At 46.7% G+C, this 22370-nt stretch overlaps 1 protein-coding gene across 1 annotated transcript; it reads right to left on the bottom strand.

The window, feature by feature from the left end:
* Positions 1–12784: 12784 nt before the first annotated feature.
* LOC123754039 (UDP-glucosyltransferase 2) lies at positions 12785–22151 on the bottom strand. Its single transcript, XM_045736162.2, has 6 exons — positions 21546–22151; positions 19511–20132; positions 18933–19031; positions 18595–18718; positions 14693–14912; positions 12785–13058 (listed from the first exon to the last, which is right to left on the bottom strand). The coding sequence occupies exons 1-6, from the start codon at positions 21737–21739 to the stop codon at positions 12785–12787; spliced, it is 1533 nt and encodes a 510-aa protein (XP_045592118.1). The 5' UTR covers positions 21740–22151.
* Between the last annotated feature and the right edge of the window lie 219 nt (positions 22152–22370).

The raw sequence follows: 22370 nt of genomic DNA, 5'->3' as shown, positions 1-22370 counted from the left end.
TCTGCTGGTCCGTCTGCTGAAGCAGGCCAACTGGGCCAAGAGTCGGGTGATGCAGGTCTGCTGGTCCGTCTGCTGAAGCAGGCCAACTGGGCCAAGAGTCAGGTGATGCAGGTCAGCTGGTCCGTCTGCTGAAGCAGGCCAACTGGGCCAAGAGTCAAGTGATGCAGGTCTGCTGGTCCGTCTGCTGAAGCAGGCCAACTGGGCCAAGAGTCGGGTGATGCAGGTCAGCTGGTCCGTCTGCTGAAGCAGGCCAACTGGGCCAAGAGTCAAGTGATGTAGGTCAGCTGGTCCGTCTGCTGAAGCAGGCCAACTGGGCCAAGAGTCGGGTGATGCAGGTCAGCTGGTCCGTCTGCTGAAGCAGGCCAACTGGTCCAAGAGTCAAGTGATGCAGGTCTGCTGGTCCGTCTGCTGAAGCAGGCCAACTGGGCCAAGAGTCGGGTGATGCAGGTCAGCTGGTCCGTCTGCTGAAGCAGGCCAACTGGGCCAAGAGTCAAGTGATGTAGGTCAGCTGGTCCGTCTGCTGAAGCAGGCCAACTGGGCCAAGAGTCGGGTGATGCAGGTCTGCTGGTCCGTCTGCTGAAGCAGGCCAACTGGGCCAAGAGTCGGGTGATGCAGGTCTGCTGGTCCGTCTGTTGAAGCAGGTCAACTGGGCCAAGAGTCGGGTGATGCAGGTCAGCTGGTCCGTCTGCTGAAGCAGGCCAACTGGGCCAAGAGTCGGGTGATGCAGGTCTGCTGGTCCGTCTGCTGAAGCAGGCCAACTGGTCCAAGAGTCAAGTGATGCAGGTCTGCTGGTCCGTCTGCTGAAGCAGGCCAACTGGGCCAAGAGTCGGGTGATGCAGGTCAGCTGGTCCGTCTGCTGAAGCAGGCCAACTGGGCCAAGAGTCAAGTGATGTAGGTCAGCTGGTCCGTCTGCTGAAGCAGGCCAACTGGGCCAAGAGTCGGGTGATGCAGGTCTGCTGGTCCGTCTGCTGAAGCAGGCCAACTGGGCCAAGAGTCCGGTGATGCAGGTCTGCTGGTCCGTCTGCTGAAGCAGGTCAACTGGGCCAAGAGTCGGGTGATGCAGGTCAGCTGGTCCGTCTGCTGAAGCAGGCCAACTGGGCCAAGAGTCGGGTGATGCTGGTCTGCTGGTCCGTCTGCTGAAGCAGGCCAACTGGGCCAAGAGTCAGTTGAAGTTGCTGTAGGTGGAAAGCAGGTCTCAAGTAGGACCTGAGACAGAACAGCAAGATAAGCTAAGGTAGCTAAGCTGATAAGCTAACTGATCTAAGGAGATAAGGAGACGTGCAAGAGTCTTGAGAAACTGCAAGAGGAGTAGCAAGACTGCAACAAGGCGAAGAGGCACTAACATCGCGAGAACAGGACCAATGCAGACATCGTAACATCATACATCACAAGAGAGCAGCCAAGAGTTACTCTCGATACAAGCAACACTTCATAGACCAAGAGTTTCCAGAGTTGAGACGAGAAACATCCCTGGCCCCAGAGCCTGACGCAGCACCGCCCCTGGCCAGAGCCTGACGCAGCACCGTCCCTGGCCAGAGCCTGACGCAGCACCGCCGCTGGCCAGAGCCTGACGCAGCACCGTCCCTGGCCAGAGCCTGGCGCAGCACCGTCCCTGGCCCCAGAGCCTGACGCAGCACCTTCCCTGGCCAGAGCCTGACGCAGCACCGTCCCTGGCCAGAGCCTGACGCAGCACCGTCCCTGGCCAGAGCCTGACGCAGCACCGTCCCTGGCCAGAGCCTGACGCAGCCTTACAGAAGCACAAGGAAATAGAGACGCACCATAAATTAAAATATTGACCACGAAGGTAACCGAAGATTGCAAAAAAAACAACAAAAAAAACAAGAAGCCGTGTCCGAAAGCGAGCAATAAGTCTACGATCACAAAAACCTACGGAATTCCCACCTGGGTGTTTACTTCTGTTTGACAACTGGTTAAACCTCTCGACGAGGCTCTGAAAAATGATGCAATGGTAAGGCAAGTTCTTATTCTGAATATTGACCTTCTATTTTTCACTGTCTGTGATAAATATAAGATGTAAGATGCCTTTCAGCGTCGCTAAGATCACCTGCCCCGGCCTTCGGCCTCTTGCAAGATCTTGCTCAAGTATAGACGCTTGGAAATCAATATCATTTGCAATCCCTCGTGCAATTTCATATTTATCAAAAGGAAAAATATATCCTTTTGAAGAATTTCCCCGAACACTGATTTGTGAAGGGAAAAAATATCAAGAATCTGTAATTCGTTTAAGTGTTGATAACGCAGTAGTGGGGTTACCCCTGTGTCAGTCACATGGGAAAGTAGTGCGCAGTGGCCGGTTAAGCAAGGGTGGTTGTCGACCAGTGTGGCCGCTCGCTGCTGTAACGCCAGCGGTAGTGGAGAGCCTGCATGCACGCACGCACACACACACACACACATACACACACACACACACACACACACACACACACACACACACACACACACACACACACACACACACACACAAGGTCTTTGCGGCCAAGCGGACGGCGCTCGGGAGTCGTAGTCGAACAGCTGTTGTGGGCTGCATCCTGGAACAGTACGTGAGAGAGAGAGAGAGAGAGAGAGAGAGAGAGAGAGAGAGAGAGAGAGAGAGAGAGAGAAATGTGTAGTAGTCATGATAGAGAAAATTACGTCGGGAATCAGTACATTAGACCACCAACTATTAGAAAGGCGGGATCCAAGAGCTAACAGCTAGATCCTGCAGGTACCAATATTACCTTCAAATACTAAAGCCAGTTATGTCACCCCTCTCTAAGGACGAGCTCAGGAAGGACACGGTATAGCTTCCTAGGATAAAACTGAACTTCGCTCATAAGACCATATTTGACTGTTTTGGGAAAACGGCAATTTGTACTGTTATACATATTAATAACAACTTGGTGAAGGTGTGGCTACCCTTAACCCATGACTACGAGACCCCACGATCCGTATATAAGACCCACGATCCGTATACAAGACCCCACGATCCATATACAAGACCCACGATCCGTATACAAGACCCACGATCCGTATACAAGACCCCACGATCCGTATGTAAGACACACGATCCGTATACAAGACCCCACGATCCGTATATAAGACCCACGATCCGTATACAAGACCCACGATCCGTATATAAGACCCACGATCCGTATATAAGACCCACGATCCGTATATAAGACCCACGATCCCACGTGTCTTGAAGGAGGTTGGAGGCTTCTTGAGGTGTGGAGATGATAGTGGCTGAGAAGGTCACACTCAGAGCTCGAAAATAAAATTCGATCAAGAATTTGAGCCTGAGAATAGTTACGTTACATAGCCACGGGAAGAATAAGGGTAGTTGGCAGAGCATTAAAACCTACGCCTCATTCCACCGTAATCCTTAAGAGGCAAGTATTCCAAGAATAAAATTATATTGGACTTACATTTACTCTTATACTTACCTACTATAGGTGAATTTTTTTTTATTTGAGACGGCTTATTTTTAAATTTCCTTCCCAAGTACAAAAATAAAATAATGAAGACATTGAGAATTACAGTAAACTCTTGGTAGCATTATTCTTCTGATTCTTTGGGGTCATACTCGACGAATCACGCGTAAATTTTCAGGTATGTGACCCAAAGGAGACCCAGCGTGACCCAAGGGTGACCGAAACTGACCCAAGGGTGACCTAAACTGACCCAAGGGTGACCTAAACTGACCCAAGGGTGACCTAAACTGACCCAAGGGTGACCCAGGGTGACCCAATGGTGACCAAAGGTGACTCAGGGTGACCCAAGGGTGACCTCGGGGCTGGAGTAACCTAGCCGCTCCTGCACTAGTGGAGGTGCGTCAATGGCGTATTGACCTTGACAGATGCTAAAATTTGAGGATGACGCAGTTGACGCCACGATTTTTTCTTTTAAAATGTCGGTTCGACAAAGCAATGAAGCAATATGCGTATTGATATTTTGATTAGAAATGTTTACAATGTACAATGCATCATAATCAACGTTCTGTTATATATATATATATATATATATATATATGTCGTACCTAGTAGCCAGAACGCACTTCTCAGCCTACTATTCAAGGCCCGATTTGCCTAATAAGCCAAGTTTTCATGAATTAATTGTTTTTCGGCAACCTAACCTACCTAACCTAACCTAACCTAACTTTTTCCGCTCCCTAACCTAACCTAACCTATAAAGATAGGTTAGGTTAGGTTAGGTAGGGTTGGTTAGGTTCGGTCATATATCTACGTTAATTTTAACTCTAATAAAAAAAAATTGACCTCATACATAATGAAATGGGTAGGTTTATCATTTCATAAGAAAAAAATTAGAGAAAATATACTATTTCAGGAAAACTTGGCTTATTAGGCAAATCGGGCCTTGAATAGTAGGCCGAGAAGTGCGTTCTGGCTACTAGGTACGACATATATATATATATATATATATATATATATATATATATATATATATATATATATATATATGTATGTACATATATTGCTGGGTGAATAGGTGCATTAGGTAAAAGGAAACGTGCCCAACCATTTCTGTCCCAACTGGGGATCAAACCTGTGATTCTCAATCGTGAATCGAGAACGCAACCACTGTATTATGTAAATTATATTGTTACGTAATTCAATTTGGGGCAGACAGTGATACATTGATGATGCATAGACGTGGGGGTCGCTGGATTGTTTCAAGCGCAGGCTAGACAGGTGTACAAATGAGTTTGGGTCGATATAAAAAAGGAGTTGCCTCGAAGGGTCCAATAGGCCTTCTGAAGTGTCATTCTTATGTTCTTAGTTTCCTAGTTAGTGTCTTAGTTTAGTCTTAGTACACACAAGGAAACTTGTGTGTCATTCTCCCAGCTGTTATATATACGTGAGTTTTGCAAAACATTTATTATATAAAACAAAAATTAATATATAATATAAAAAAAAGAATGTGTACGAAAACAAATTCATATCGGATTGCTATAAATCAAGACTGCATTTGCTCTCTGTTGCACTTTAACGTTGTGACAGCGGTGTGATGGAGCGAGGGTTGTGGCTCAGCTTGAGCGGTGTAAATGTTGATGCATGAGGCCGGTGGAGCAACAGGTCGCTCCTTGTAAGACAGCTACTGACACTGTCAGAGAGCTGAGGAAGGAAGGAAGGAAGGAAGGGGTCATAGCTGATGTGTCAGGTGAGGATGGGCCTTTTCTAGGGAGTTGTTGGCTGTTTCTTTAGATTTGCTGGGCTTTTCTTGGGATGTTATTGGGTCTTTCTTTAGATTTGCTGGGGGTTTTCTGGGATGTTATTGGGTCTTTCTTTAGATTTGGTGGGGGTTTTCTGGGATGTTATTGGGTCTTTTTTTAGATTTGCTGGGCTTTTTCTAGGAGTGTTGCTAGGCGTTTTCTGAATAGTTGCTGAGTTTTCTTCTCTTGTAGAGAAGATATTATAATCTATAAATAGTGAATGTATGACGTTGTTCACTTGACCGCTGACAGGAAATATTGACAGTCAATCTCAGGATTTAAAAAGTTTAATTTACATTCTCTAGAAAGACCGATGAGTAAGGTGGGGGGGGGGGGGGGATAAATAAGGATTTAAATACATGAACAAATTAACTGAACACGAAACAATGGCTATAATTTAGATAAGTTTAGATTTTTGAAAGTCTGCGTAAATACTTATCTAGAAATAGATTTTGATTTATTGAACAAATTATTGGGTAGCATACTAAACGTAGGATCTCTGGGTTGTTAGACAATGTTAGGTTAGACATAGATTGACATAGATTGTTAGCTATGATCTAACATAGATTGTTAGATTGACTTCGAATGGACATAACTAGCAGAGTGGTCTTATCCCGCCAAACACACATCGAAACTACGACGTTGGTACAACGTTCGAACAAGTTTTAACACCTCCTAACCAGTTATAACAACCAATATAGCAAGTTGTAACAACGTTCTAATACGTCATAAACACGTTAAGCCAAGATGTAACAACTTTATTACAAGTTGTAACAAGCGGAAAATAGAGACAGTTACGGATTGTGTTTCCAGGGATGGGCCAATAGGCCTTCATTCTAAGTTGCAATAGGCCAATTGTTGGCTTTATTCTAAACTTCCATTAGCTATAAATTGTTTATCATAACTCCACAACAAACACGTTCTTTAGAGACCAATAATATTCGTGAGGGTCATTGTATATATATAAAATTTATATAAGATAAGTGTGTGGTTCTTATTGTTATATTAAGTGTGGGGGGGAATAAGTAAAGGCGATTTTAATCTTTATATTTATTAAGCTGTGTGAATCTCCTGAGACCTGATTCCTAAAGAGAGTGTTGGTCAATTCTGCGTGGTTGGTCACATCTGATGGGTACAGTGAGTGTTGTGTAGGTATGTGGTCTGAGTGGGATGGGCCAAGATCACACACGAGCCAAGAACCACGCTATCGGAAGTCGCCTCGCATTCCACACACACACACACACACACACACACACACACACACACACACACACACACACACACACACACACACACACACACACAGGTTCCAGTCAGCCCACCCACACCATTCCGTTGACAGTCCTTTACCGAAAAGCACGCACAGTTATTGCCCAATGCCCACTTACATACTTATGCACACACACAAAAATAGTCATGAGTACCTGTGCGCGCGCGCACACACCCACACACGGCCGCCCACCCACACACTGACGCCCACCCACCCACACACTGACGCCCACCCACCCACACACACACACGCCCGCTCACCCATACATACCTGTACTGATATGTATAACATTCATTCAAGCACTCAGAAACACTTGACTATTCACTCCCTGCCATACTTGTCCATACAGCCACTCCCACACAGATCCATAAACGCACCCAACACCACATCCTAACGCCACCCCCCACCTATGTGCCTGAAGGATCGTGCTCCAGCTCTTTGACCCCCACCTTTCTAGTTCCCTGCTGTCTAAATTATGGACGTCTTCCTAGACCACATCTACGCTTCAGATTTTGGATGGTGTAGGCTTCTTTAACCTCTACATCATGTTTGCTGCGATCTGAGACAAGTTTCAGGCTACGGGAATATGTTCTCACATGACTGTGGTTCCCCTTGTACCCTTGGTATTACCCACAGCCACACCCTCCCACACTACAGCCACACCCACACTACTGCCACACCCAGCCACACTACTGCCACACCCAGCCACACTACTGCCACACCCAGCCCCACCCTCTCGACACCCACCTTCCCTCTTTACCAATACCCTCACCCACATCCCATTTTTTTTGTAAACACATTTAGGTACATGCATATTTGTATGCATGTATCTAAATACATGCATACAAACACATATTTAGGTCCTCATACATATTTGACCATTGTCCAGGTATGCAAGTAAATCTATGTGGTCGCCTTGCCACAGTTCAGGACTGGTGGTAAGGGATCATTAGATGTAATCATCTAACTGTCCTCCTCCACGTAACCTGAAGACTGACCTCAAAAAATTAGATTTATCTGGTGTGTGACCTTGTTCAATTATCCTGGTGATTTGGGCTCTTCTAATTCAGCTATGTGTTGGGTGGAGCTGTTTAAGGTGTTGATGTGTGTGTGTTGAGAGCTGATGTCAGGTGTTGATGTGTATGTGTTGAGAGCTTATGTCAGGTGTTGGTGTGTATGTGTTGAGAGCTTATGTCAGGTGTTGATGTGTGTGTGTTGAGAGCTTATGTCAGGTGTTAGTGTGTGTGTGTTGAGAGCTTATGTCAGGTGTTGATGTGTGTGTGTTGAGAGCTTATGTCAGGTGTTGGTGTGTGTGTTGAGAGCTTATGCCAGGTGTTGATGTGTGTGTTGAGAGCTTATGTCAGGTGTTGATGTGTGTGTGTTGAGAGCTTATGTCAGGTGTTAGTGTGTGTGTGTTGAGAGCTTATGTCAGGTGTTGATGTGTGTGTGTTGAGAGCTTATGTCAGGTGTTGATGTGTGTGTGTTGAGAGCTGATGTCAGGTGTTGGTGTGTGTGTTGAGAGCTTATGTCAGGTGTTGATGTGTGTGTGTTGAGAGCTTATGTCAGGTGTTGATGTGTGTGTGTTGAGAGCTTATGTCAGGTGTTGATGTGTGTGTGTTGAGAGCTTATGTCAGGTGTTGATGTGTGTGTGTTGAGAGCTTATGCCAGGTGTTAGTGTGTGTGTTGAGAGCTTATGTCAGGCGTTGATGTGTGTGTGTTGAGAGCTTATGTCAGGTGTTGATGTGTGTGTGTTGAGAGCTTATGTCAGGTGTTGATGTGTGTGTGTTGAGAGCTTATGTCAGGTGTTGATGTGTGTGTGTTGAGAGCTTATGCCAGGAAACAATATACGAGTCCTTAACGATTTGTTTTTATTACAGATTGCTAGCTGACTCCTAACGCATCATCCCATCTGGAAGCTGCCCCGCACAGAGACTTCGTTCCACACCTAGAGACAAATACACTGGAAATCTACCATACAGAAAGGCTCCACACAGGAATCTACCATACATAGAAAGGCTCCACACAGGAATCTACCATACAGAAAGGCTCCACACAGGAATCTACCATACATAGAAAGGCTCCACACAGGAATCTACCATACATAGAAAGGCTCCACACAGGAATCTACCATACATAGAAAGGCTCCACACCGGAGGCTTCATAATATGGCATGGAGTATATCGATATATTTTTTTAATGTTTTCAGTCTTACCAACCTTCTCTTTTCCTTCTATTAGAAATAGTTTATAACTGAACTTTGAAATTGTATTTCTTTATTTACATATTAATGTATTTTATTCACCCTCATCACCCATCAGCAATTATATTATACCTATTATAACTTGTAACTAACCATTGATTATAACACAATGAAATACAATGAATAAATATAAAAATCACAATATACAATGAAAGTAATAATTTATGTTGCATTATAGAACAATTATCAGCCCCTAGCAGAACATTTCGAATCATTCACGTGTGTGTTCTTTGACGAAAAAGAACACTTTCCCAATAAACAGAAATAACCAAATATCACTTGATGAAAAACCCACATAGAAATAACAGGAACGTGATACATCAGATGAACAAATCCACAAGAATTAGTATTCGATCCTATGCCGAACCTTCTGGAAACCTTCAGTTCATAAGTTCGAACCCTCATCAGGGGCCCTTGGGGATTTATTCACTTGATGTAAAGTTCTGCCTAACTATTTATTTTCGCGGCAAATTATTTAGAATATTTGCTAATTGCCTCCGTTTTAACAGGTACAACAGAGGTTGGAGCGTCTCCCGTTGCTTCGACGAGTCTTCCCAAGTGCTGGATCAAGCTGAAGAGGCTCTGTTCAGTCTTCCAGTCGTCCTGTGATTGGCTCTTGCAACAACGGCGTCGTCCAATCATGGTCAGACCTCATGTTGGTAACTCCACCACCGTTGGCTTGTGATTAATAATTGGTCAACGGTTGTGGAGTACCTTCGTGATGCTTACCACAAGCAGCGAGTCTTACTGATGGAGCTTGTGGCACCTGCGGCCAGTCTTACTGATGGAGCTTGTAGCACCTGCGGCCAGTCTTACTGATGGAGCTTGTGGCACCTGCGGCCAGTCTTACTGATGGAGCTTGTGGCACCTGCGGCCAGTCTTACTGATGGAGCTTGTGGCACCTGCGGCCAGTCTTACTGATGGAGCTTGTGGCACCTGCGGCCAGTCTTACTGATGGAGCTTGTGGCACCTGCGGCCAGTCTTACTGATGGAGCTTGTGGCACCTGCGGCCAGTCTTACTGATGGAGCTTGTGGCACCTGCGGCCAGTCTTACTGATGGAGCTTGTGGCACCTGAAGCCAGTCTTACTGAATCTTGCATCAAACGCCGCTGTTCTTCCAAGGACTTCAACTACGTGTGGCCTGTAATATTCAGACCCGTTTCACATTTAGAGGATCATACTGATACTCGAACAACACAACGTGAATCTTGCTTCTATTCTACTTTAGTATAAAAAGAAGTTTAGTCAGACGTGCTTAACACTTAGGTGATAACTACCACAATCTACTTAAGGAGTTGCAACATATTTTCACACATCTTTCTTTCCATTGGCATTTAACTTAACAATAACTACAGTAAACATAGATCTATTATTCATAATAATAAACAAAATCTTTCAAAACTCTCTTATTCGAATGGTCTTAAAAATAAAAATGCAATTGATTTTTTCTTTTTTTTTTAGGGTTTAAGGTCACAATTTCTGATCGTCTTTCGTCTTAAATGTGACGCAAAAAATATTCTGCGTATTTCTTGATTATTTACTTTATTACTTTCTTGTGTCTATAAGGATATTGGTGCCGCGGCTATTCTGTTGGATCATTTCTTGAACTTTAAAGATATTCAGATAACTACAGTACAGAGCAAGACCATTCGTAAAGAACTGTCGTGTCTATATATATATATATATATATATATATATATATATATATATATATATATATATATATATATATATATATATATATATATATATATATATATATATAATGTCATTAATCACAATAGCATTGTGACTATTATTCATTTTCTTTTGGATATTTTCAATTCTACCCAAATATTTTCTACCATCTGGAAGGTAAAGAAACAATAGATCACTTAATCTTTCCATTTTTATTGTTCGACGTTTCGTCAGCAATGTGACATTTTCAGGAGTACACTGTTCCATTAACACAGCTATACTGAGCTTACAAAGTGATGTTGCTTTAGATTCAACCACTCGGAACAAAAAGTTCCAAGTAGCACGGGCTATGGTGAGCCCGTCAAGCTTACAAGCAGAACTATAGACATTTATAAGTGTGGGGGTACACCTCTACGATTCACCTAACCCTCTTAATCGTAGGGAGCAGCGAAGGGTAGGGTGAGGATATTGTTGTCTCACTCCGCCTTCTAGCTGTCCGCTACATAGCCTTCCCGGTTTGGTGCCTTCTTTTGATAATTACTTACTTCAAGTTGTCCGCCAGGTCTTACATCTTCCATCTAGATCAGTGGAGGACCATCGAACAGCTGTATGCTCAAAGTCGAATTCATCTGGATGTTGATTACTGGTGTCAGCTCCGGAATGAACAGTCTCCAGTATACGAAGCCTCCTGCGGTCGTCGGTGCGTATGATTATTGTCGTATCTTTCACTATATCTTGGCAATTCAGGAGAATGATGTTGAGAATGATGTTGCTTAAAACCTCCGTCTTACAAATGAAGTGTAAGACGTCTACACAATGTATTCGTCGTGTGTCCAATGTAGCTTATGTTTCGGAGCGCACAGTCTCCAGTGCTGCATTTGTAGTGATACACTACATTGGTACACCTCAGTTTGTCAGAGGAGGCAGAGATGTTATTTCTTATAATGAAGGAAGGTGTACGAGGGTTGTTAAAAGATGTGATAGGACGAATCCTGGCGTTTTCACTACAAAGCTCGCAATTCCTTTCAATTATGTCTCGAATCACTTTCTCATCCTTCTTGTAAGCCTGAGTGAATGTATTTTTATACTACACTACGATGTCTTCTCTTGGGGGGGGGCTGATTTTCCACCCCCGGGGCCTGATTATCCTCAGATGGCGACCTAGCTTCTTATGATTTCATCGAATTCTGTATTGCTTTAATCGTTGATCACCACAGTTTGGCGGATTCGTTCAAGTTGGTGGTGTAAGAGCTGCCAAGAAGATCATGTACGTATTGCACGACCTACATATGCATTGGTGACGCTTTTCTTATACCTCTCAGTAGATTCACTCTTACCATTCATACATTTTCCAGCATCAGTTGGTTTACGGTGCAGTCGATCTCCATGGAGTAGGCGCATATGGAGTAGTCTATCTCCAATATTGGCTGTTTCTTATCTCTAGCAAGTTTAAGACGGGTGAGCTTTGCTGGGTCGCCAGCCATAGTGGTGTTGCCCCCCCATGGACGTGCTGAGGAGGCTATCCACACTCGTCCTATTTCCCCGAAAAGGCAGTCCTTATTCAGATTTCTACCCAGTCATTCATTCCCGAGTCAGAGGCCGCTGGCAGGGTTGTTGATCCGGTAACAAACTGCGCACTCCTAAAGGATAACCTATCCCCTTGGCCTTCCACCTATCACCGCAATGCACTGTTGGAAACGGCTCTGGCTAGGTTACGTTCTGGTCATATACGCTTAACTCACGAGCACTGAATGGAGCGCCGCCCTGCTCATCATTGTCCAATCTGCATTGTCCTTCTTACGGTCGTGAACCTCCTTGTAGAATGTCCCTATTTTCATGACGATCGTCTGTCTGGTTTTTAAATAGACCCTCGAGTTATCTTTTGTTTCTCGATAGAATCTTTGGTGAATCCGATACCTTTGATATCGCTTGTCTTATGTCCTTTTGTTCACATATTGGCGTCCTAAGTGGTGATATTTAGCGCCTTTTTGGATATCCAGCGACACTGACGGTGCTACATAGTCTCCCCGGCTTGTTTATGTTTTGTTTTCATTATTGCTTACTTAGTGTTCCCGAGTCAAAGTGATGCCCCAGAGTTGAGTTGACTTAGTATTTCCCCTGAGTAAGGTTGACTTAGTGCTTCCCTAGTGATAAGTCACCAAGTGTTTCATATGAATATTCGTTTCGTTAGATTATTTCGGTTCTGTTAGATCTATTATTTGAATATTTTTATTATTAAATTTTTATACAACTGTGTTCCTAATCTTTCTTTCCTCAGACCATTGTATCTTTTGTTTCTGTCCTCGTCGGTTCTGGGAACCACATTTCCATTCGTCAACTGGTCGTGTCACTCGACCTTGGCCTTGCCTCTGCGGCAGCAGTTGAGGCACCTGGTGAGGCAGTAGCAGAAGAGGAAGACCAACACGGCCAGGACCAAGAGCCAGAAGAGCAGGACGTCAAGCAACAGGTACTGGAACAGGTGGAGGTTCTTGCCAGCGTAGAGGAGGTGGGGCGACCCCTTGTGGCGGATGGCGTACTCCACCCACCACACAGCCCGCGCCCCGGCGCTCTCCTTCTGGTCCTGCAGCGTCACCGACACCTTCCTTAGTCCCTCCTGGTACCTGTGGTGATGGAGGCGTGGTCAGTGGTCCCCTCCAGCCTACAGTGATGGAGGCGAGGTCAGTGGTCCCCAGTCTACAGTGATGGAGGCGAGGTCAGTGGTCCCCAGTCTACAGTGATGGAGGCGTGGTCAGTGGTCCCCAGTCTACAGTGATGGAGGCGAGGTCAGTGGTCCCCAGTCTACAGTGATGGAGGAGAGGTCAGTGGTCCCCAGTCTACAGTGATGGAGGCGAGGTCAGTGGTCTCCAGTCTACAGTGATGGAGGAGAGGTCAGTGGTCCCCAGTCTACAGTGATGGAGGAGAGGTCAGTGGTCTCCAGTCTACAGTGATGGAGGAGAGGTCAGTGGTCACCAGTCTACAGTGATGGAGGCATGGTTAGTGGTCCCCAGTCTACAGTGATGGAGGCATGGTTAGTGGTCCCCAGTCTACAGTGATGGAGGCGTGGTCAGTGGTCCCCAGTCTACAGTGATGGAGGAGAGGTCAGTGGTCCCCAGTCTACAGTGATGGAGGAAAGGTCAGTGGTCTCCAGTCTACAGTGATGGAGGCGTGGTCAGTGGTCCCCAGTCTACGATGATGGAGGCGTGGTCAGTGGTCCCCAGTCTACAGTGATAGAGGAGAGGTCAGTGGTCTCCAGTCTACAGTGATGGAGGAGAGGTCAGTGGTCCCCAGTCTACAGTGATGGAGGCGTGGTCAGTGGCCCCCAGTCTACAGTGATGGAGGAGAGGTCAGTGGTCCCCCAGTCTACAGTGATGGAGGAGAGGTCAGTGGTCACCAGTCTACAGTGATGGAGGAGAGGTCAGTGGTCCCCCAGTCTACAGTGATGGAGGAGAGGTCAGTGGTCACCAGTCTACAGTGATGGAGGCGTGGTCAGTGGCCCCCAGTCTACAGTGATGGAGGAGAGGTCAGTGGTCCCCCAGTCTACAGTGATGGAGGAGAGGTCAGTGGTCACCAGTCTACAGTGATGGAGGAGAGGTCAGTGGTCCCCCAGTCTACAGTGATGGAGGAGAGGTCAGTGGTCACCAGTCTACAGTGATGGAGGCGTGGTCATTGGCCCCCAGGCTACAGTGATGGAGGAGAGGTCACTGGCCTCTAGTCTACAGTGATGGAGACTCAATGAAGATGAACTGTATAACACAGTACAAACAAGGTACACATTAATGTTACAGTGATGGACAGAATGTGCCGCTCCCAGCCTATAAGGAAGGAGTAAAGTATTAAATTGAATGTAAACAAATTAAATGTTTAATAAATTATATATATATATATTTTTTAATTCATTCCGTACACAAATGTACAGAAGTACAGGAAGACAGGTAGAGCCTGAAAGCATTAAGGTTTCGTCATGACCAGAGAGAACAAAAACTGGTCAGGATTCGTTAAACATTTCCGTGCCCTCTAACCCCTACATCTTACCTCAGTTATGGCTGCTTAGTCGGTATTAAACAGCTTACGAACATCGAAACTAAACAACTTCTGGTTATTCTTATTATAGACAATTTCGTTGCGTTTTAGGCTTCATAAGCTGTTTAAAAATTGTAAACAAAGCCACCATTGTTGAGGAAAGTTGTAGAGGTATCGTAAATGGACACGTAAATGCTTGGTGAATCCTTGCCATAGCCATATGGAAGGGTCTTACGTAGGATCGTTGATGAGTGTGTTGATAGCTTTCAGGATGGCATCAACACTCAAGTCCTGCCAATTGAGGACCAGAGCATATCCTCTGGTGGCCAAGGAAACAGCGTTGCGAGGCTGGTCGAAAGCTATGGGCATGGCGAGGACGGGCACGCCGTGGTACAGGGCCTCCTGCGTACTCTGGATCCCACAGTGGGAGACGAACACCCGCGTCCTCCTGTGTCCTGCAACACCCCCCCCACTCGTGGGTACACGTGGTCCAACAATATGACTCAAGCACAATGGAAGAGCGGAATACATTAAATTAGTGTGTTACACAGAGTTTAGTGTGTTATGTAGCCCAGACATGTCAAACATGAGGTCCTTTGCAATGACACCTTCGACCTGCACAAAGGATACTATAATTTGGACATCACTGGAATATCATTATCAATATATTCTGAAATCATTTTTATTAAATTACTTTAATTAGTTTCGTGTGTGGCCCTCATGACAACACAAATGTGACCTATATGGCTCTCGGGAAACCCACAGTTTGACATGCAATGGGCAACAGTGTAGCCCACGTAGAAGGCGAGAGTTGTGTGTCTGAAGGACGCAAGATAATAGTATATTGTTTAGTCTTCCCCAGAGCAGAAATGGAGAGTATATCCAGATCTGTCACGATATACAAAGTGCACGCAGTAAGTTATCTGACCTACTAATTCGGAAAGGTGATGTCGCTTTACGCACCAGTTAACTATGCAATTGTCACACTAGCAAGGTGGACTGCCAATTCGCGACTGAGGCAGCTGCATGTATCAAAGTCACAGCAGATTGCCGGCTTGGCCGCCAGAGGGTGCAGACGTGCCCGCCTGAGCCGCACTTCCTGCCCGGCTGGCGTGGTGGTTAGGTGCTCGTCGGTGCTGACATGGCCTCTTTGATGGGGGACCTCTTCCCCCAATTGTGCGGGCTCAATCCGTGGGCCTGGAGTTTCTGGACTAGCTGGATATCCTGCTGTGGAGCTCGTGTTATGTGACTTGCTTCGTGTCTCTGTGGTGGACATTTATGGTATAGAATTGGTGTCTGTGCACTGTGCGATTGTCAAGTTTACTGCGGAGGAGGCATACCGGGAGTTTCTATGTCGCTACGAGGGGCTGACCTTACCCCTGCCGGACGATGAAGGCAATGTGATCCTTTTGGACCGTAGTGGTGCCCTCACAAATGTTAGTGTTCATGGGGCGCTCTTGGAGTTTCTGGAGGACATGCTGCGGCGTTATTCCAGCCAGTTTGGCACTGTTGTCAGTGTGCGGTTGCATATGCTTTCCTCGGGGAAGTTCAAAGGTGTGCAGACGAACATTCGTAACCCTGGGGATGCGTCTGAGGTCGGACATCCCGTCCTTTGTAAGGCTCCTGGGGTACTACGTACGTGTGTACTACACCCGGCAGCCTAGGACATGTTTCCGTTGTGGCCTCTTGGGGCATCAGGCTGGTACGTGCTCTGCACCAGCCGTGGCTCCACTAATCTCTTCCGTGAGGAGGATTTCCCGCTGCTTCGTGTGGGTGAGGATTTGGTGGGTGAGGTTGTGGCTGACTCCTTGGCTGCTGAGGCCCCCCCCTGTGTCGCCCGACGCGCCTGCTGCTGTTGTCGCCGCTCCTCCAGAGGTTGTGCTACCCTCGGTTGGTCGTCCTGCTCGGGTTGGTGTCCCTGATGATCCCTTGGTTCCTCCAGACGCTCTCTGCACGTCGTCACTGTCTTCGTCTTCTCCGGTTGTTGCTCCTGTCTCTTCGTCTCTGCCGTGTGTCCCGGCCGTGCTGGGGGAAGTGGTGGATGCGGGGCCTCCGGCTGTGTTGGGCCTGGTTTCCCCTGTGGTTGAGGCAGCGGCCGTCCTAAGGCGTGCGTCTGTGCGCCACACCCGAGTTGCCTGTGTTTCTGGCTCCGCATCCGGCTCTGATGGTGTGCAGCCAGAGCCCAAGCGTTCCCGCCATTCTTCTTCTGCCTGGCCGATGTGGGTGACTTCGGCGACTTTAAGTCTTCCGACGTCGACGGGGTTGTTCCAAGTGCGTCGCTCTCTGCAGCAACGGTGGTGGCGGAGGTTCATGTGCCTGCGGCTGCGGATGAGTGTCTCTGGCTTACCTTCTGTTCTTTCACCTGCAGGGGATTCTCCGCAGTGAGGAGTGGTTGCTGCTCCTGATGTGGATGGCGTGGGTGCTGGTGCGGGCCGTGGCATCATGATGGTATTGAAGAAAGATGCCCGCCGTGGGGGTTCCCAGCCGGTGCAACGTCCCGTGGTTGGCGCGGGGTGCCTGTGTGGCACCTGAGGTGGGGCCTGGTGCGCTGCCCGGTGTGCTTGCGCATGCGCCGTCCTCTGCCCAGCCCCCTAGGGCGATACCCTTGCCTCTCATCTTGGCCTCCGGAGTGGTGTGTGATAGGTCCAACCCTTTGAAGTTTGACATTATTGAACGCGGGCATCCTGCTTCGTAGAGCCCTTCCTCCATATGGGTTCTGCGGGGTCGGTGTGTGCAGAACGATAGTTGGTATGCCGGAATTAATGCCTCGGCCTATTGCACCTCCTGGTCTTTCGGTCTCGGAGGACGTCCAGTTGCTTTGGGAGGCGTATTGTTTACGCTTTCCGGCAGCGGAGTATCCGGATAAGTATGAGTAATCCGTGTGGTTGGTTTCTGTTTGTGTTTTGTTTACTTGTTTGATTCTGTTTTGATTGGTGTTTGCTCTAGTGTGTGTGTGTGTGTAGTTTCGTTTCCCGGTGCCTGCGTGCACGGGAGGGTGTCAGTGTGTGTGTTTATTCCTGGCTTTTGTGTTGATATTTCATGGTTGTTTACTGTGTTTTCTTTCTATATTTCCTTTCATGTTTTAATTTGCCTTTTGTACTGTTGCTGTGTATTGTGTTTCACATTATGCTTGTCATACGTGTTTGTGTCTTGTTATCGGCCCTTCTGCCCGGTGATTTTGTGCGATACTTGTTCATTTTGGATTTTATGTCTTTGTTTTATTGTACTTATTTCGCATGTAAATATAAATAAAAAAGTCACAGACTTAAAGCAAGTTAAAGGGACACCATAGTGTGGTGTTTTTTGCTTCTCGAGTCAGCCATAACATAAAAATAACAGAGAATTCCTTACCTACATAAATAGCAAGAGAGTACGGTCCCTGTGCCCTTCTTCACCACCTTCGAGGTCAACCCCGGAACTCACAGTTCCTGCGACGGCGCTGGAATCAATCGTATTGGCATGTGCCTTTCCATTGGAGACTTTCAGCGTCGTGGAGAGGGGTGACCTGCTGCCTGGGTAACAGCTTCTCCCCCGTATCAACCTACCCTGGCTTTGCGCCCTGGTGACACCACTCCAGACCGACAGCCAGAGCGCAACTCCATAGTCTCCAGAGACTGATGGATGCCTACTACTACTGCGTACCAAAGATACTATGAAGATAATAGATTTTATAGACTTGTCTGTAGAGCAGGAAACAAATTTTGTTGATGTCCATTACAAAGAAATGTGTTATGTAAAATAGTATGAGCAGCGTCACTCTGGATGAAGGATTGAAAAAGAGATGTGGAATGAGATAATGATTTTAAAATAGGATAGTAGGCGAGGTGTGAAACAGGATAAATATGCATACAAAAACAGGACATCGTGTCCTAGCTTGACAAGGCCCGTGTCCTAGCTGGACAAGGCCCGTGTCCTAGCTTGACAAGACCCGTGTCCTAGCTGGACAAGGCCCGTGTCCTAGCTGGACAAGACCTGTGTCCTAGCTGGACAAAGCCCGTGTCCTAGCTGGACAAAGCCCGTGTCCTAGCTGGACAAGGCTCGTGTCCTAGCTGGAAAAGACCCGTGTCCTAGCTGGACAAGGCCCGTGTCCTAGCTGGACAAGGCCCGTGTCCTAGCTGGAGAAGGTCCGTATCTCACCTAGGATGTCTTGCTGGGGGATCCACTTCCTGGTGAGGACATTTGGGGGAAGGTGGAGGTCGTCTCCCTCGTACTTCCAGACGACCCGCTGAGGCAGCTGCCGGAACGCCTCCACCAGCATCACCTGCAACAACAACAGTGTCAACACCTGCAACACCAACAGCGTCAACACCTGCGACACCAACAGCGTCAACACCTGCGAAACCAACAGCGTCAACACCTGTAACACCACCAGCGTGGTGGTGGTGCACACCAAAACATTATTGAACAGCTTCCTTCTTTATCGGTATGGTACCTTTTGAATGACTTAGTGTAGTGCACTTTCTCTCTCTCTTCACCTTGTATTCCTGTGGGATGTCGGAGCTCTTCGCAATACTGCCGAGGCTGAAGAGAATGACTCCGTCCTCGCCGGCTCCCTCCACGAACTCCTCCAGATCCTGCGGCGACAGGAGAAATCAGGTAATATGTCGTCAAGCCGCTTTCAAGTTAACTCACACACCATCTTCCTGACCATACCTTTAGAGATTAAACCAGTTCTCGTGACCTTCCTAGCCACTTCTAAGTTGCCTGTACCACCCCACTGGCCGTGACCTTACTCTGAGGGGGGGGGGGCACATGACCTCTGGGTTCGTTATTTATAAGACGAGCTCTTGCGATCATGTCAGATTTGGCGGGATTTCTTTATTCAGGCTACCTGTGGGTGTAGTTTGGCGACCTTTGACTTGACTGTGGAAGAGACGAGACATCTTGGCGAATCTTAATGAGTAAACGACCTGTTTACCCACTAAAGTTCATGTGCGAGTTGGCGGGATCTTAATGCTTACTGAGAGAAGGTCACGAGTCTCGTAGCTTACCTGTGGGAAGGGTCGAGGTCTCGTAGCTCACCTATGGGAGGGGTCGAAGTCTCCTAACTTACCTGTGGGAGTGGTCGAGGTCTCTTAGCGGAGATGGTGCCCACCTCCACCTGAGTAGGCAGGAGAGGCACGAGGCCGTCCACAGCGAAGTGACTGTTGATGAGAGTCAGCGAACTATTCGAGTAGAGTTGAGTAAGGGGCGGCATCTCCGGGAAGTACTCCTCCAGCAGCTTCTGGGCGCGGGGAAGCGCCGTGAAATAAGGTAGCGTATAAACGTAGAGAATAGTTAATGGGTTTATGGCTCGCTGAAGGAAGGTCATGTGCTGGGTGAAGGGGAGCAACCTTGAGGGCACGACAGAGGCAGGCGGGATGTTGCCCTGTTGCGCAATGTGTATGGGCTCGATACCCGGCGTGCAGAAGTTGACGTATACGCCATTGTAACCCAGCAAGAAGGGAACGGCGATCTCGTTCATGTAACAGACAATTATTATGGCATCGAAGGTATTTCTCTCTTGCCATAGCTGCTGTATCGCTGGGTTAGTCCACATCGCTCGGCCAATGTTCTGAGTGGTGTCCTTTAATAGTGTGTAGGCGAGATAGCTGCTGGTCCCGGTGTGGAAAATGTTGATATGTTGCATGTGTTGATTGTCAGCGCCGGTGTGCACCTCCCGCACGTTATTCTCACTAGAAAAGTGAGATGAGTATTGATGAAGTGTTTATACCATAGAACACTATACTTAGTCATAGAACACTTATAGAACACTCCACTCACTCACAAAACACTACTGAGTTATATACACTCAGTCAAATAACACTCCATTTTGTTATAGAATACTCCACTTAGCCATAGAAAAAACACTCACAAACATATTCATTTGAAGAATGTGTTTCAGGGAGATAAACTTCGAACTCGTAATTGAGACATAGGAATAACAGTGATTTGTAAATCACTGTAACTGGTGATTTACAACATCACAGCGATGTTGTAAATGTTACGGTATGCTGCTCGCCTTGATCTAGGCCAGGACTTTTGTCCTATGGGTACTTTCACTTGGTTCCACTCCTGCATGGTAACGGACAAGGTCTCGTGGACACGGTCAGGGGAAACGGACACGGTCACAAAAGGAAAACCTTAATGATGGGAATTATATATACTGTTCAGATGCACAGATGTTGTGGGTAGCGTTCGTCATGAGGGGATCCGGGTTCGATTCCCGCGGCAGGACGGAGATACTTGCCAAACGCTACCTTTCAACCGATGCCTCTGTTCACCTAGCAGGATATATATATATAGGTACCAGGAGGTTAGGCAACTGTTGAGGATTGCATCTTGGGATAAGAACAGTGTTGGTCTAGTGGGGCCGCAATACGGCCTAACAGTCTTCTTGTCCCCGACAATTTCAAACTAGAAGCTGAAAAAAGTGTTCTAACTATGAAAGAGCTTTTGTAGTCCAGAGAGAAGTTCAACAAGCTTTTGTAAATAGTTTGAGTGAAATAAAAAAAAGTATTCTACTATAGGGTTATTTGTGGCTTAACACCTATTTCTTGACAAAAAAGTTCTATGCTAAGAACATTAGAGAGAACACAGCCGACAGTTCACTCTCGTAACACACATGTTCTTATGACTGCCAACACTTGAGTTGTCTTATGACTGCCAACACCTGAGTTGTCTTATGACTGCCAACACCTGAGTTGTCTTATGACTGCCAACACCTGAGTTGTCTTATGACTGCCAACACCTGAGTTGGCTTATGACTGCCAACACCTGAGTTGTCTTATGACTGCCAACACCTGAGTTGTCTTATGACTGCCAACACCTGAGTTGGCTTAATAACATATGGGTTATAACATATATTGGGGCATCTAATAGTTGGAAGCCAGCATTCTGCGTTAGTTACTTGACGAAGGGACTACAAAAGGGCAATAAGATCTACAGTAGTTACTTGGAGAAGGGGGGGATGATCTTCACAAATTATTTGAAGGAGAGATTATGACTCCAAATAAACAATTCGAAGGAGGAGGGAGAGTAGGTTGTTACAATCCTCATTCCTCCCAGAAGAAGAAGAAGAAGAAGACGAAGTACGCTCTCTTACTAACCTTACAGAAGTTTCGAAGGAGGACACAAGAGTGACGGAGTGGCCAGCGTCCCCCAGGGCCACAGAGAGGGACCGACACAGTTGATAGATGCTGCGGTAACCTACAGGCACCAGGACGAGGACCTGGTACCCCAGGGCGGGGCCCGTCGCCACCAGCAGGAGCCCCACCACCACCACCACCACCCACCACCTCATCCTCCTCGCCTTGCGCCGACGCCTTGTGCTGGAGGGATACAGATGAAAAGGTTCGCCGACGCCCTGTGCTGGAGGGATAAAGATTTGACCTTGTCAGAGCTGTGTCTGCTCCACTACTGTGAGAACAATGCTCCTGCAGAGTCTAGCGTGTTCATGGAAATGTTAATAAGAGGTCGCTAGAGTCGTAAACAAGTATTGGTTGGTGCTTGCTGAGGCACGAACTGTGAGAGAACTGCATAGCGGTGAGACACGCCAGGATAGTGAAGAGATACAACTATACTGTAGTGAGAGACAACGGTGTAGCAGTGAGAGACATATGTGTAGTGGTGAGACGTTACTAATCTCTCCATTCAATAATTACCATCTAAAATTATGTCTAAATAATAAAATAAAGATACAAAATAATGATAATTAAGTATTATTAAACCTGAGTTTGAGGTCGTGTGTGTATATATATATATATATATATATATATATATATATATATATATATATATATATATATATATATATATATATATATATATATATTGTGACGGTAACGCGTTGGTGTTCGGCTGTTTAAGGCTAGGGGTATGGCCTCGTCACATAGTTATAAAAAAAAATAGAAAAAACTGGAACTTCGTCTGTG

The sequence above is a fragment of the Procambarus clarkii genome, chromosome 6, assembly GCF_040958095.1.
Source record: "Procambarus clarkii isolate CNS0578487 chromosome 6, FALCON_Pclarkii_2.0, whole genome shotgun sequence".
NCBI classification, from domain to species: Eukaryota; Metazoa; Arthropoda; class Malacostraca; order Decapoda; family Cambaridae; genus Procambarus; species Procambarus clarkii.
Note: the sequence above shows the minus strand (reverse complement) of the source record. Positions and strands in the feature narration are given on the sequence as shown.

Coding starts and splice junctions, on each gene's coding strand:
- LOC123754039 (XM_045736162.2), bottom strand. CDS start 21,739: ATGAGGTGGTGGGTGGTGGTGGTGGTGGTGGGGCTCCTGCTGGTGGCG. Junction 18,719..18,932: donor ACATCCCACAGGAATACAAG/GTGAAGAGAGAG, acceptor TTGTTGTTGCAG/GTGATGCTGGTGGAGGCGTT. Junction 14,913..18,594: donor CCCCCAGCAAGACATCCTAG/GTGAGATACGGA, acceptor GGGGTGTTGCAG/GACACAGGAGGACGCGGGTG.